The sequence below is a fragment of the Dipodomys ordii genome, unplaced genomic scaffold, assembly GCF_000151885.1.
Source record: "Dipodomys ordii isolate 6190 unplaced genomic scaffold, Dord_2.0 Scaffold67, whole genome shotgun sequence".
Lineage (NCBI taxonomy): Eukaryota > Metazoa > Chordata > Mammalia > Rodentia > Heteromyidae > Dipodomys > Dipodomys ordii.
Window position 1 is genome coordinate 2,552,304 of NW_012267283.1, and position 16,252 is coordinate 2,568,555.

A 16,252-nucleotide genomic window follows, 5' to 3' on the forward strand; every position below is an offset into this window, starting at 1 on the left:
TAACAGCTTAACTTCTCATTTAGCCCTGCTCCAGGGCAGCTACAGAGGGACAGGCACAGAGGGACCGTAGTGGTATGAAGATATCATGTGCCACTTGCCTAGCATATGGCAGTTTATGCCAACTGGCTCCTCCTTCTAGTTCCGTTGAGTTTAGAGCAACTCAGAGAATATCACATTTGCAGTCATGACTGTTATTAATTAACTGTAGCAAGCCAGCTTTATTTAAATGAGTGAACCATAAGAAACAAAATATTTACCTTTAGGGTAATCGACACCAGGATAGCCGTAAAAAAGATCTAGAATCTGTAGTCAGCACCTAATGGTATGTGTAGCTTAGCCATTGGTAAATGCTTTTGATTGAGCACCTACTGTGTGTGCTAAGCATAGTGTCTGTGTCTGTGTCTCCTGATAGTCACTGTACTGCCTGTTGGATGCACAGGGAGATGTCGCCTCTTTTTGTCATAGTTTTCTGTAGATAATCTTTGATTAAAAACAGTGTTCACCAAAGGACCTCCACTACTAGTATTCAGACTGTTCTAAAAGCTCAAGCTATTGAATCTTAAGCCTTGTACACAGGCTGGGCTTCCATGTTGTAAATGGCACCAGCCAAGGCTGTGATCATCTGTGGTCACTGAGGCCAGTGTGTTCCTGTTTGGGTTGTAGCTTTGTTTAGAATTAAGAGGCTTATAAAGGAAGCCATAGAAACCCTGAGTTCCCTGATTGCTGTGGTACAGGAAACAAGGCTACTAGCCAACTTCCATTGTCCTGACCAGATTGTTTGAGATATGCCTTTTAAGACAGTTTGTTTGAGATATGACTTTAAGAAAATTAGGAAGCACTTGATGAGGTAGTTCAAAGCAGGCTTACTCTTATCAAGGTTTGCTTTAGGAACAATTGTAGGAAGGACACTTCCACACCTCTCCTAAGATACCTTCTTATGACCTTGCCCTTTGGGTCAGAGCCCTTTATGTGATAATCAGAGGTGACTTACTGATCTCACTGGGTTGCTGCAGCTGAACTGGGAAGGAGGAATCCTTAGCCATGGTTAAGTTCATCAGGGCCATACTTCCCACACTGGTATAGCTGAAGGGCTGCTCAGGTGAGGAGCTGTGCCCGTGACTGGTGCACACCAGCCCACGTGGGTTTTGTGTGCAGCTTCTGTTTGAAAGCTCTGTTGGTTTTCTTAGCCCGGTGAAGGCGTGACGATCTCTGTGTCATCTGCCTGGCTCTTTCTCAGGTGCCCATAGTGCATAACTGGGATTTCCCTGGAGGCTCTGTTCCAGGTTAGACCATCCTGACAGTCTGAGAGTCCTTGTAATGCACTCTGCCACGCTTTAACTTCCACCCTTCCTTAGATGGCCTCCACAGGAAATGTCACCCTGCACCCAGCCCAGGATGCTGAGTGACCCCATCACATGAGACCAGCATAGGCAACATTTTTTGGGGGGGGGTCCGGTCGTGGGGCCTAAATTCTGGGCCTGGGCACTGTCCCTCAGCTCTTCAGCTCAAGGCTAGCACTCTACCACCTGAGCCACAGTGCCACTTCCGGCTTTTTTCTTTTGCTTATGTGGTGCTGAGGAATCGAACCCAGAGCCTCATGCATGCAAGGCAAGCGCTCTACCACTGAGCCACCTTCCCAGCCGCAATATTTTTGAAAGATGTTCCCCAGGTGACTGCAAGTGCCCATCCCATTCAGACTGTGCTAGTAATGATTCTATTGTATCTTTTAAAAAAAATTAGAAGACACCTGAGATTCTTAGACAAGAGCTAAGCAGCAAAATTGACATTTCCAATTTCATGTGGGTTAAGGCATTCTGGAATACATTTGTTGTCTTGATAACTTTTTGTATTACTCAGAAAATGCATCCTTGGCTCTGATGACATTTTTATTGAAAAGGGCAAGGAGGAGGTGGTGGGGTGGGTGGAATTTTATATGTGAGTATGTGTGATTGTGTGTGTGTGTGTGTATGTGTGTTTGCTTGCACTGCCAGTCCTGGGAGGGCATTTTTTTTTATTTCTGTAAAGATTATTTGAGATTTCCTATACCTGTACGTGGAAAGATGGGGGGGGGGTTTCTTAGAGCTCCTTAGATAAGAGACCGGGTGCCCAGGGCTGTCTTTGTGGTTGTACCTTGTACACAGCTTTCATCTTCACTTGGTCTGTAATATTTTCTGTTCATATTCCTTTATCCCCTTTCATTGTCTGGTGGGTCATTGTTGCTCCCCCCTCCCCGGAAGGAGGTATTCCTTTAGAATTGTCTTCCACGTGAAGTCTAGGTAAGGAAAGCCAATTTTGAACACTGGCATAGCGAGGAATATCTGTGTGCGCAGATTTATCCTGATGCTGAGATCTGATGCTCAGGCCAGCGTGGTCCTCATCCCTCCACAGCTGAGTCATTGTCTCCTGCTGCTGAGCCCAGGCCTGTCTCTGCGGAGGCCCTGCCCTGCCCTGCCATTGAGGACTGCCTTTCCAGCTGTGGGCATCTCACAACTCACAGGGTTGGACTCTGGGTCAGCAGCTTGGGCATCACCTGGGAGATAGAGCTGAGAAGAAGCTCAGGCCCCTCCCAGCCCTGCTGACACCAGAGTCCCATGTTGATCATCAGCAAGTGCTCTGTGTGCACACAGCAGCATGGGAAGTTCTGGTCCATGGGGCGTGTCCACTCACTCTCATGCCCATCCCAGCCTTCCCCCGTGCCTGGCCTGTGTACTGCTGCTGTTCTAGACTATAAATCTAAACACCTCTCACCAGGTCCTGCTTCCCAATGGCACCACCCAGGATAACAAAAGGAGCAGTCTCTGTGGATCCTCCATCACCCAATGCAAAGCAGAGCAGATTTACATACAGAGAAATGTGGATCGATTATGAGTGTAGTGCTTCATGAACTTTTCTCCAAGTGACTACAAAGTGTCATTAGCACCCACACAGGAGAACAGAAGTATCTTGAGATTGGGAGGATAATAGCCTCATGGCAGTCTGGGAAGAAATTCATGATCTCATCCAACTGGTAGCTAGTCTTAGTGGTGCATGCTTGCATGCCAGCTATGAGAAGCATAGATAGAAAGTGGTCCAGGTAGTTTATGCAAAAAGCCAGACTCTGTGCAAAAAAGAAAAAAAAAAGATTAGAGGCATGGCTTGAAGTGGTAAAGTGACTGAATAGCAAGTGTGAGGCCTCAGTCCAAACCCCACTACTGCCTTTAAAAAGCCCTTGGAAGTTTCCATGACTCTTCCTAAATTGCCATACTCAAAAGACAACGGCTTAGGTGTTCTCTATCAGGATTGATTAATTTTGCCTATTCCTAACTTTATGTGAGTGAGTCATGAGATAGGTAATCTATTGTGTATGGCTTCCCCCCCCCCAGAGTAACGTTCCAGAAATTCATGTTGCATGTAGCTAGCTGTAGTTCATGTCTTCCTTTGCTGTAGAGAAAGGTGCACATGATTATGCTGTAGTTTATCTACTCTGGCTGATGGTATTTAGTGCCTTTTCTAGGTTGGGTGTATTATGAATAGTTTTGTATCTATCTTTTGTGATGAAATGTACTTTTTTCTGTTGGGAACATGCCTAGAGATAAGATTCTTGTCCCAGAATCTGTGTATGTACAGACTTTCTCTTCAGCAGAGCAGGGAGGTGAGATGCTACATGCCCTCCATGGTTGCCAGTCTTCAGTTATAGCACTTCTGGTGGACAGGTGGGACTTGTCTTCGTGGCTTTACCTGGCATTTCTTTGACAGGTGATCTGGTCAGGTACCTATTCGTACCATTTTCTACTGGGTTGGCTGTTTTCTTGTTGAATTGTGAGAGCACTTCATTTAGTCTTTGTAGGTCTACATATTACAGATAACCTAAGAGCTGCTCCTTTTGCTCTTTTAAATGTTGTCTTTTAATAAGTAGAAGTCCTAATATGATCCGATTTATCAATAAGCCTTTTCATATTTTGTGTTTCTGCCATGTTTAGTTTTGTAAAACCAGAGGGGTAGAATACACAAATACTTAATCCAATATAAATTTAATTAAAAAAATTAGAGTCTGAGAAACTAGAAGACATGAGAAAACGTAGACCAGGGAGACAATAAGAGACTTAAGCATGCCCTGTAATGCTGTGGGTGTATTATTACTGAGCAATGCATTTTGCTTGGAGCTTCTTAGAAGTCAGACTGGAAATGGAAGCATGGATTGTCTTTCAGCCCTAGGAGGGTATCGGACCCCACAGGTGCGAAGGGGTTGGCCAGGCCACAGGGCACAGTCACAGGTGATTTGAATCTAAAAGCACTAACAGGCATGCTTTCTGTTGCAGGTTACTCAACGATAGTTATGACCTCCCGGTTACGTGCGTTGGGTGGAAGAATTAATAACATACGTGCCTCCGAATTACCCAAAGAGAAAACCCGATCCGAAGTCATCTGCAGCATTCGCTTTTTAGATGGCTTGGTGCAGACCTTTAAGGTTAATGTAAGTTCTCTTGTGTATTCCGACATGGGTTTTACTTGCAAGGTGAAATTTTAATACTTTTTTTTTAAAAAAAAGGAAAGCATGAGATTTCAGGTCTTGAATGTCAAAACTAGACTTGAAATAGTCCTAAAACCTTGCGTACATCTCTCCATCCCTTAGGGATGTGAACTGGGTGGTTCTGGGGAGTGCGGGCAGAGTTGCTGCTTCTAAGAGCTCCCTCCCCATTGCTTCTGGAGGTCGAGCACTCCTCAGATTCTGCACCCTTTGTGCGCATGTCATGTGATATCTTAACAACAGTTACTGTAATTGGCTTGCCATTAACCGTTCACTGTGAAGGCAGGAAGGCTGTCCTGGCACAGGGCTGGGCATGCACCCCAAGCTTGCTAAACGTGTGAGAGGATGGGGCACGAAGCTGCCCAGTCCTGTGTGTGAGGAAGGGCATCAGAAGCGTGGTGGGAATCAGAGAACAGCAGAGCCACAGAACTTAAAGCATCACAACTCCCCTTCCCCCCTCCCGTCTTCCTCTCTACCCACAAGGTTACCTTCAGCTGACCCCAGGGCACAAAGGAGCTTGATACAGGCATCATCACAATACATGAAACATAAACCTGGTTTGCTGTTTTCTTCTCCCAAATCAGAGGTTGGGCATTGCCCGGTGCTGGGGCTCTGAGCACCCCACAGCAGTGACAGGATGTGGTTTCCGAGTGAAGAGTGGAGATGATCTCTGTCTATTCCCACCTCTACCCTGCAACCCCAGGCCCTCAGCTGCTCCCAGCCTTGAACCCCGGCCCTATGCTGGGCAAGGGCTGCTCTGCCCCTGAGCCTCATGCCAGTACAGAGCTAAACACTCAATGGAAATAGTATGTAGTTCACAGTTTCCATTTTGAGATTTGTGTGTATGTGCGCGTGCGTGCTGGTACTGGGGCTTGAACTCAGGGCCTCAAGCTTTTAATGCTCTACGACTCAAGACACATCTCTAATTTTGGGCTTTATGCTGGTTAATTGGAGAGAAGAGTCTCTCAGATTTGTCGGTGGGGCTGAATTCCAACGGAAATTCCCAGATCTCAGCCTCTCAAGTAGTCAAGATTATAGGTGTGAGCCAACAGCCCCATGTCCTAGTGAACAGCATTTCTTACAGTACATCAGAATGTCTAGGATTTGAATTAAGAGTAGGAACCTGTCCAGCCTGTTTGTTTGTTTTGGTTGTTGTTGCTGTTGTGCTGGTCCTTGGGCTTGAACTCAGGGCCAGGTCACTGTCCCAGTGTGTTCAAGCTAGCTCTCTACTACTTGACCCACAGCTCTCCTTCTGGCTTTTTGGTGGTTCACTGGAGATACAAGTCTCAGGGACTTTCCTGCCTAGTCTGGTTTCAAACCACAGTCCCAGATCTCAACTCCTAAGTAGCTAGGATTACAGACTAGGTCTTTTGAAACAACCACTGGAGGGGAGGCCTGAGTATCTGAGTTGTAAGTGCTCCGTTTCCCACCCATGGTCTTGTGCCCACTGTAATGTGGAGAGCTACTGATTCCAAGTGCTTTTGGCAGGGTCATCGTCACAGGACTTACTTTCAGTTTCCTTCTTAAGCGCAGCTTCTGTGGAATTTTGTGATTAATCGATTCCTGTGAGGACCACAAATGCCACCTCCAGGTGCTGTAAATGGACTGCTTAGCTGTCCATGAACAAATCTGGGATTGTATTGGAGCTGCTCTTCAGCAATACACCTTTGTCTGGACAAGAAGCTGCACATTTGCTAGTATATATCCACTCAGCAAATGTTGGCTGAACACCCACTGTGGACCAGGCTTTGTTCCATAGTAGTAAACAAAACAAAACACAAAAATGTGGCTCTTTTGAAACTTGCCTCCCAGTAGGTGGAGATGGATGGGACTTTTAGACATGACCAAAGCTGTCCGGTCACTGAAAAGATGAAGAAACTACATGGCTGTCTGGAGGAAACACATTCCAGAGAAAAAGCAAAGGCCTTCAATGCAAAGACCCTGAGGCAGAAATCTTTATCATGCAGTTACAGAATGTAAAGAAACCTGGACTGAAGGAGTGTGGAGCTAGCTGGGAAGCAGGAGATGAGGTCAGAGAGATATAACAAGTGTAGATGGGGGGGGGGGGATCATGTAGAACCTCCTAGATGGTTCTGTAGATGGTTCTGTGTCAGAAACCAGACGGAAGCTGACCTGGCCTGTGTCCCTGTGTGCAGTAACCAGGGAGAAAAAGGGCTGAGATAATTGTAGTCCCAGAGCGAGCTGCTGATGCTGGGGACCGGCTAGGAGGAACCCAAGTCTGCAAACACTCTGAGCCAATAGGCTTTGCTGTCACTGGGGATTGGGGATATGGAAGCACCAGAGGTCTCGAGGGACTCTCAAGCCTTGTGGCTTGAGCATCCCTGGCCAGAGTTGCAGTGTCTGGAGATGAGAAGCCATGGGAGGGGCAGGCTTCGGGGTGGAAATGGCAGTTGCACAAGTTAGGAGACCAGAGTAGGACCAGGCTGGGGATACTGTGTGGCTTTTCCCAAGAAGACGGGGAGGGCAGGGAGGGGCTTGGCCTGGCTGAGGTCATGTGAGGAGTGAGCTGAAGGAAAGTAGGCAGGCACAGGGCATGCTGATCGAAGGGTTACAAAACAAGAGGCGAAGGCACTAAGGAGGCCAAAGGGGACCAGCCAGGCAGAGGAAGCTGAGCAGGAATGTCGGAGAAAAGCGTTGTCAAAAAGAGGAGCTGTTGCCCTCAGCGAGGCTCATATGAAGAAGCCTCAGGACAGAACCTGGTCAGCACTGGTGTCCAGAAATCTTTTATTATTCAGGCACAGGTGTCTGTAATCCTAGCTACTGAGGGGGCTGAGATCTGAGGGTCGTGGTTCAAAGCCAGCCCAGGCAGAAAAGTCTCCAGTTAACTAGCACCCAGAGCTGGAAATGGGGGTGTGACTTGTGGTAGAGTGCCAGCCTTGAGCCACAAAGCCAAGTAAGAGGCTCTGAGTCAACCCCCAATACTGGCACAAAAAAAGAAAAGAAAAAAATCTGCTGCCCTTGGAAGCTCGCAGCATGCAGCCTCCTCCACAGTGGACTTGCTCCAGCCGGGCTGCTGAGAGTTTCCTCACTAAGTACTTTTCTCCCTGTAGGGGATAGTTCCCAGTCTCTTCCAGGCTCTAGCCTGGACTGCCTGTGACCAGGACTGGGTTTCTGCAGGGAAGTAGCTTTGGATGCCTTGTCCTTCCATCCCCATCCTGGGAGCAAGCAGGCTGTAACAGCAAGATGGGGTAGTAAAGGTGACCTCTTAGGAGGTGGAGGCAAGCCTTCCTTATGATAAATACCTCTTTAATCGTATTCCTTGTGTGGATCGGATGAATTCTACAGAATTGCTTCTGAAATATTTGAATTCTGTACTGTATGCCGCATAGTGGGAAGTCAGGGTTCTGGGATTAAACAGGAACAGACGAAGTCAGGTGGTCCGGATGTCTATCAGCCGGTAGTTTTCAGTTTGCAAGGTATGGAACCTCTGTGTGCCTGTGTCTGCTCACTGGCAAGGAGGATGCTGATAAGTACTTTGCAAAGGTGTCTCAACAAATGGAGATTATAACCAGGTATAGTGACTCCCATCTATAATCCTAGTTTAGGCCAAAGGGGGAAAAAGTTTATAATTCCCCCTCCTCCATAGTTGTTATTCCGGCTGTGCAGGAAGCATAAAGAGGAGAATGGCAGTTCATGCTGGCCAGATGCCTAGGCATGAACGCAAGACCGTAGTTGAAAAATAAGTTTGCAGTTCTTTGCTGCATTAAGAGAGTCCCTTGTAATTTCGGAGAGAGAATGTCTCATGACACCGAGTTGTCAGTCCACCCCTGTCAGTCTTTCTATACAACAATTAAGATTCTGTTATAATGATGGTGCCCTGGGTAGAGGGAGGGCCAGACGCAGGGGGCCCTTGGACTGGAAAGGGAGCAGCTTCAGCAAATAGGCATATGGTATGTTCTCACACTGCAAACCAAATCCTAGGAAGGCTGCCCCAAAGCAGTGGCTGTGGAAGAGCCAGAGCTACTTAATCCTCCCCCTCTCCCCTCACTGGTCACCGTGACCCACTTCCAAGTACATTACCTGCTCTCCGGAACTCACAGAATGATCTACCTTTGCCTGTTCTGTACCCTGTCTATTTCTGACTCACATTGTTCTAAGTGAAATGTGTTGCTTCAAAGGATTCCTGGGAAGTATGCAAGTGAAAATAGAATTTCCTGTTCCCCGACAGCGCCGGCTGGTTTTGTCTCCTCACATCTTTGCCTTTGTTGCACCTGGCCATCCACTTCTGATGCCCACGCAGCTTGAAGGGAGGGTGGCACTCAGCTGCTGCAGGGGTTGAGCTTCTGCTTGGCCCCAGCTCAGGCTAATCATCTTGGTGTCCACCGTGGCTATATCAGCACTGGACGCTCAATGTCATAGTCACCATACCCAGGGCAGGCCAGCCAGGAAAAGGGGTGCTTCTGGTGGCTCTGTCCTGATGCCGTGCCATGCCACGCCACAGCTGCCCCATAAATACTGGCACGGGGCACCCAGTCCCACTCCAGAGTGACCACGTGTCCACACTGGTTTTCTCACTTCAGGTGATGAGGAGCAGCGAGGCAGATAATCCCACAGGGTGACATGGGCCAAATCACTCCCGAGGGTATGTCAACTGGCGTTTAAGTATTTTTAGCTGTTAGTGGAGAGTTTTCTTTCTCTGCCCACACTTCTGGGCTTCCCTGGTTGTGGGAGCTGCAGCTGAGTCCTGAGGAGCGAACAGAAAGTGACTTGGGATTAGCGTTGCTGGAGGGTAATCCGTAGACGCCTTTACTGTGATCCCAATGTGTGAGTTTTCTGATTTGGGCAGACCAGAGAACCTCGGCTAAGAGGAAGGAAGCAATCAGAGACTCATATGGTCTCGAGGCTCACCTACACAGCTTGTCTTAGTGCTCTTTCCCTTATATATCATGCAACCACGTAATGGGCCACGTGTTTATAAAATCTCTGAAATTTTGACTTCCTTTTGCCTGCGGAAAAGATGCTGTCACCTCTAGTTCTTGATCTGCCTTAATATTTCTCACACTTGATTTTTCTTTCTTTCTTTCTTTTTTTGGTCTAGAAACAAGATACTGGCCAGTCACTTCTGGACCTGGCATACACCCACCTGGGCGTGACTGAAAAGGAGTATTTTGGTTTGCAGCATGGTGATGACCCGGTAGACTCCCCTGTAAGTTCCGAGCATGTAAAATGTACTGACCTCCTGCCAGGGCTGGTTTCATAGCTTATGTTTTCTTGCCCAACAGAGATGGCTTGAGTCAAGCAAACCCATCAGGAAGCAGTTGAAAGGTTGGTGTGATCTTTTCGTTTCAGTTGATCATTAGCCTGTGGCACCCATATCTCTCCTCATACCAGGGAGCCTGTGACACAATCTGCTGCCTGAATTCTAGGGGACTCAGGACACAAAGAGAGCCAACTTCTCAGTGAGCACACATCCAAATCTGTCTCAAAGGTTCTTACCAGCTCGCTGACAGATAGAGGAGCAGGGAGTAGGCAGCTCACAGTGAGAGGCCCACATCTTTCATCTTATAAGGAAGGAAGGAGATGGATTTTTTTTTTCTGCCTTACATGAGTCAGGGTGGGAAAGAGAGACAGAGACAGAGACAGTTCTCATACTTTCCGTCGGCACAGCTGCAGTCAGTGGAGACGGAGCCATGGGGAGATGATGTCACAAACGCGAAAGACGTCAGGCAGCCATCTGGCCACATTTCACCGCACCCCTGCGCGTCTCATTGCATCTCATCCTGCATTTCCACCATGCATTGCACTCTCATGCTTAGACACCCAGTGCCCCAAATAGTGTTCAGGGCCTTCTCCATGTCTTGTCCTCACTCCAACACCTGCCATTCTTCAAGGCTGCTTAGAACACATCTCCTTTTACACCAAACACCATCAGTTGCTCTGTCTTCCTTTTCATGTATCCCTATCTGCTTCCCGGCTTCTTGCCCTCATCACACCTTTGGTTGCCTCTCCTAGCTGCAAGTTCCTTGAGTTAAGACCCTTGCTGTCTTCTCTGCCCAGCACACGGGAGGCATGGCCAGTGACTGGGAAAGCATTAATGGACAGGTGGATACACACACACACACACACACACACACACACACAATGGACAGGTGGATACACACACACACACACACACACACGCACGCACACACGCACGCATGCATGCATGTGCACGCACACACACAGTGTTCCAGCCCCCAGGTCAGAAGCAGACAAAAGTGGCCATGGCTACCCTCACCTGGGGTCAGGTCCTTGAAGCTCTTTACCTCCCACAGCAAGACCTTGGCATTCAGAAGTGCCCAGGGGGACCACAGACCAAAGAGCCCCTTTCCCAATCCATGCCTGTCCCCGTTGTCATACTCAGGGCGTGGTTGGGTGTTGTCCTTCATTCTGCCACTGACTCATTCTTTCAGCACATGTGTCCCAGCTCTGAGGGGCGAGGGGGTGGCGAGCAAGGCGCCCTGCTAAGCTCTGGAAATCCAGTCCAAGTTGGATCTGGACCTTGCTTGCAAGGAGCTCACAGCCAAGTATGGAAGTAGACAGGAGAGTTCTGGATAGTCCTGTGCCTAGGGTAGGGTAGTCTGGGTGCAAGGAGGAGGATGAGAAAGCGCAAGAGTCCATGCCTGACACACAAAAGTAACCAGAGGAAAGAGCATCCAAAGCAATAGGACTGTCAGGTGGGTGGAGAGCCTGCACACACAGAATTATGGCGCCACCCGCTGGTACCCAAGGACATGTACAAATTCACTTCAGCTCCCACCACCATTAGAGATTCTTGGAGCACTCACCAGCCAGAGGTGGTAGAAGGTACTAAGAAGAGGCTGGGGTGGAACCTGGGGTGAACCAGAGCAGAGGAGGCAGTAAGCAGTAGGATCAGAGAAGGGAGCAGCCTGGAGAAAGACTTGCATTTTAGAGAGGGAGAAAATGCTAACTACTAAGCATGGAGATGGGACCAGAAAGAAGGTAACACTGATAGGAAGATCTTGGGACCCTGGTAGCACAGTCTGATCTTTCATTGCCATGTTTGTTCAGAGAAGTGGATGAATTGTATCCACACAAGGGAACTGACTGTTGATGCTGATGCATGAAGCCATATTCGAGTTTGTTTGTTGTGTAATACTCATTAGCATAGTAATAATTTTGACATGCCCTGCAATGAAAGCATAAAATGTTTTCTGCTGTAAATGTGATTTTGCAATGTGGTGTAACAGAATCTCAAGCCCCCGGGCGGTAATTCCGGTTTCATTGTTAGCTGCGTGACCTAAGGCTAGTTGCTTCCATTTCTAAGCCCATGTTGGCTTTTCTGAGACAGAGCTATTGCCAGCAGCCTAGCCTCCTGATAGTTATGGTGGCATTTAAAGTCTAGAATGTGCATGAGAATGTTTGAAAAGTATGCCACTGTATAAATGTGAGCTCTTCTTTGTAAATGATGTGTACGATGCTGATTTAAGGATTTCAAAAGTGGATAATGGAGTGCATTGCTCTAAGTTAAATCTGGAACAGGCGATGGACGATACAGCTGTGTATACCCATGTGTTGTAAATACTCTTTCTAGTGTTCAATATTTATTAGATAAGTGAATGACAAATGAATTTTTTATTGTGATTCCCATATGAAATCAAATGCTTCAAAACACTAACACTTTTATCTCCTGTAGACTCCAAGATTTCTGAAAGTTAACTTATGCACTCCTTAACTGAAATCAGCCCTTTTAAAATGGAAAAAGTTAATGATTGACTGCAAAGTGCATCACTTATGGGAGAATAGCAACTTGCATACATTGGCTTCTTTTTTTTTAAGGGAAAATTTAATTTGTTTTTGAAAAATGTTGTAGGAGGTTTCCCCTGTACTCTGCATTTTCGAGTAAGATTTTTTATACCTGATCCCAACACACTGCAGCAAGAACAAACCAGGTAAAAAACCATTTTCTTAAAGCTTCCTCTTTAGTATATAAAAGCGAGTCACTACAAATGTACTCTTCATTTTATAACTGTGGCCAGATAATTTGATTTGGATATAACTGAAGCAATAGTCATCATCCATGTAAGAACTGGGGGTATGTACTGAAATGTTAGTGCCAAGTTGGTTTTCAGTCTTGGGCCTACTTCACAAACCTGCCGAATTGGTCAATTCTAGCATGCTGGTAGCCTCCTCCTCCTCCTCTTTTCCCTTCTCCTCTCTCTCCTTTCATATCCTCCGCCTCTCTTTCCTGATGAGCAGTCAGTGCAAAGCGTGAAAAGTCCTTATTCACCAATGCAGGCTGAGTTTCGAGGACAAAATAGTAGAGCAGTCACCCCCTAGTCTCCTAGCACCCTGTCACTGAAGGGCTGGAAGGGAGACCCTGGAGGATGACAAGACATGACATCTCTGTAATCAGAACTTTCCATCAGATTCCCCTCCGCAGGAGCTAGAAAGGAGAACAGACCAGACTCAGCTTGTCTTCATGGTGACTCAGCAGGTGCAGAAAGAATGTGAACCAGATAAGAGAGGAGGGCTGGGGTAGAAGCTGTTTACCCCGCAGGCCTTGGAGTCTGCTGCCTCTGGTTGGTCCCAGCCAGTGGGGTTTCTGGGAAGGGAACTGAACAGAGTGTTTGGCAACTGAGGAACCCAAGCACCAGAAAGCTATTGCTGTTGAAACGCAGACTGTGTCAACCACTTTCCCTTCCCAGTGTTGTGTTTCATCTGTCCATTTGTTGTTCTTAGGGAGAGAAACTATTTCACCTGGAAGAAAAAGTAGAGGGTCAGAGTGTTGACTCCTACTCTATGACCATTAGACCTTAACCAAGGAAGTGGAGTAAACTCTGACCTGGAGTGTCTGTTCCTGCTTCCTTTTTTTTCTCTTCTTTTTTGTCCATTTCACAATTACATTTTAATTTTTCATATGTTTACAAGCCAAACATTCGTTTATTACTCTAGGTTTCTCTATTCCTCTTGTTACTTCCTTTGTGCATCTCTCCCTTCCACAATAGCACACCTTGCAGATTTGACTGTGTTGACCTTTATGTTAAATTTTAAGCCAGTGAAAGGAAAGCCTGGTGTTATTCACACAAATGCATGCTCCTTGGTGGTTTTTCCCTGCTTAGCCCTTTATCTTGATGAACTGAGGACAGTAGAAAGACATTCAATTCAGCAGGTCATTTCTTAAGCTAATGGACACAGTTGGTGGCATCATCTGTCAAAATGTGACTGACCCTACCAGGGTTTCCCTAGACCAATACAAAATAACAAGATTCCATTTGAGGGATATTTCACAACGATATGAAGAGCTGAGCATAGTGGTACATGCCTATAGTTCCAGTCTCAGGGAGCTAAGGCAGGAAGATCATTTGAGGTCAGGAGTTTATGCTCAGCATGTGACCAGGAGAGACCAGCCATGGCAATGTAGTGAAATCCCGTCTCAAACAAATAAAAATAAACTCATATGAAGAATTATGTATATGTGTACATATATGTGTGTATGCTACATTATATGCATTATATTTTGTGTTATGTACAAATATGTACATGTAAGTTTTCCTTTTAATTAATTTTGTGTGTGTGTGTGTGTGTGTGTGTGCGTGCGTGTGTTCTGGGGATTGAACTTGGAGCTTTACATTCTTGGTATTTTTGCTTAAGGGTAGTGCTCTACCACCGGAACCACAGCTCCACTTCTGGCTTTTTGCTAGTTAATTGGAGATAAGAGTCTAACAGATTTATCTACCAAGCTGGTTTCCAACCACAGTCCTCAGATCTCAGCCTCCTGAGTAGGTAGGATCACTGGCGTGAGCCACTGGTACTCAGTTCTATTTCCTTTTTTAAAATGCTCTTGTGCCCCTCTAAGCTGATGTGGCTGCTGGCTGATAGGTTCCAGCCTCACGTGTGAATTACACTACCTAAACTCATCTCTATCCCCTTGTCTTCTCCCTGTGATACCGAAGCCCAGGTTGGTGGCATACAGTGATCATATTAGTGACAGAGCTGGAGGGAGTGGTTTCCAGTGACAGATTAACCCAGGAGTCCCTCTCCAGTCACCTTTTTGGTCATCAGCTCTCCATTCTGTTCCCCATGGGAAAGAAGCTGGTGACAGACACCCCGCAGGAGCTGCTGACAAAGTCTCCCTTGCTGATCTTTCCTGCCATGGAGAGACACCTGGACATCTGAGGGAATGGAAGCTGGAGAGAAGATGCAGGAGGGGGAATGAAACAATCTTCAGATCTCCAAACAGTAGGAAAAGGGGAATTAGACGTACTGGGTCGTTGAATCGTGGCCAGTAGGCAGGGCTCTGGAGAGGCAGATTTTAGCTCAAGATGAATAATAGACTAATATTTGCTCTTACCTAAGTCCTGGATAAAATTGGGTTTATCTGTGTCTCTCTTTAAATCAGATGGTCAGCCAGGACTGCCAGATCTTTTTTTTCTGTGTGAGACCAGGATTGCACCATTAATTCATGTGGGGTTTTTTTCCCTTCTTTTTTTAAGATACATGAAAAGTTTTACCTATATCCTAGCACCCTGTGTTTTAGCTTTGCAGCCCATCCAAAAGTTCCTAAAAGTCAAGGAAGTAAATAGATAGTGTTTTTAAAAATTATTATTATTTCTTTTTAAGTACCTAGGCAGGAAAATCTTATTGCATTTTTCTGAAGTTGAGGCCCTGGATGCGGTACACCTAAGAGGGTCTTTACATTTCTGAATTTTAGTTTGCCCAAGTTTCTCTTATAAATAATTTTTTATTCTAATTGTTAAATAAATGTCTTTTTACTGTGTGCCCCCACAACTGCTGTTCCTGATAAATTTAGTTCATTCTAAACAGAATCTCACTCCCTGGCAATCTCTAATTAAACCTTAGGCTCATTCAAGATACCTACATAGTCTCCTAAGTTTGTGTTGCACTTCATGGTTTAAATTTCTTCAAATGTGTGATTTCATGGAGTTGATACAGGAATTTTGTTCAGCAGATGACAAGATGGCCATCTCCATGTTGTTCTTGTATATATCCCTAGGAAAATGTCCTGATTAACTGGGATCTTCAGTGAAAGCTCATATTTATTTGTTTTCTTTCTTCTTTCTTTCTGTCTTTTTCCTTCCTTCCTTCTCTCTTTTTCTTTCTCTTTTTCTCCTTCCTTCCTTCATCAGTCAAAGGCCTGGGCACTGTCACTTGAGCTTTTGTGCTCAAGGATAGCACTCTCCCTTTTCCGGTTCCTGGTGGTTCATTGGAGATAGGAATCTCACAGACTTTAATGATGTGGCTAGCTTTGGACTGCAGATCTCATCCTCCTGAGTAGCTAGGATTATAGTCATAAGCCACCAGCACCCGGCTAAAGCCCAGATTTATGAGTAAGTCATCTGTACCTCTTACCCCTCTCCTCCTCCTCTGGGTAGCATTGTGAGAAGAGAGAACACTTAATTCTTGTTGAATGTCAACTTGCATAAACATAGAAACTAACTAGAAAGAACAGTTACATTCTCCTGGGTGGGAAAGAGACTCTGGTGCTGCCCAGGCATGAACACGTGCAACACCACCTCAGCACTGACGTTCAACACATGGCAGGGCTTTGATAATTATATCAACGTAACACTGAACTAGGACACAGCCCAAGCTTTTTAGTCATTTACATTTATAATGAGTTTGTAGCATACAGATTTTTTTTCCTTTTGAGAGTCCAGGTTAAAAAGTCAGGAATGGCTAATCCCATACAACCAATCTGGAGGCCAGTTTTCTCATGGGGGAGGGGAGAGAAGTATAGAGATAGAGGCAGAGGCAGAAAGA

At 46.2% G+C, this 16,252-nt stretch overlaps 1 protein-coding gene across 1 annotated transcript in view; it reads left to right on the top strand.

Annotated features, from left to right (window-relative positions):
- The first annotated feature begins 4,299 nt into the window (after positions 1–4,299).
- Positions 4,300–16,252, top strand: part of Ptpn3 (protein tyrosine phosphatase, non-receptor type 3) — a 75,736-nt gene continuing 63,783 nt past the window's right edge. The window contains exons 1-4 of the mRNA XM_013023348.1: positions 4,300–4,453; positions 9,567–9,674; positions 9,751–9,793; positions 12,342–12,420. Of these exons, the coding sequence (XP_012878802.1) occupies positions 4,316–4,453; positions 9,567–9,674; positions 9,751–9,793; positions 12,342–12,420 (368 nt within the window). The 5' untranslated portion in view covers positions 4,300–4,315. The remainder of the gene's footprint in view (positions 4,454–9,566; positions 9,675–9,750; positions 9,794–12,341; positions 12,421–16,252) is intronic.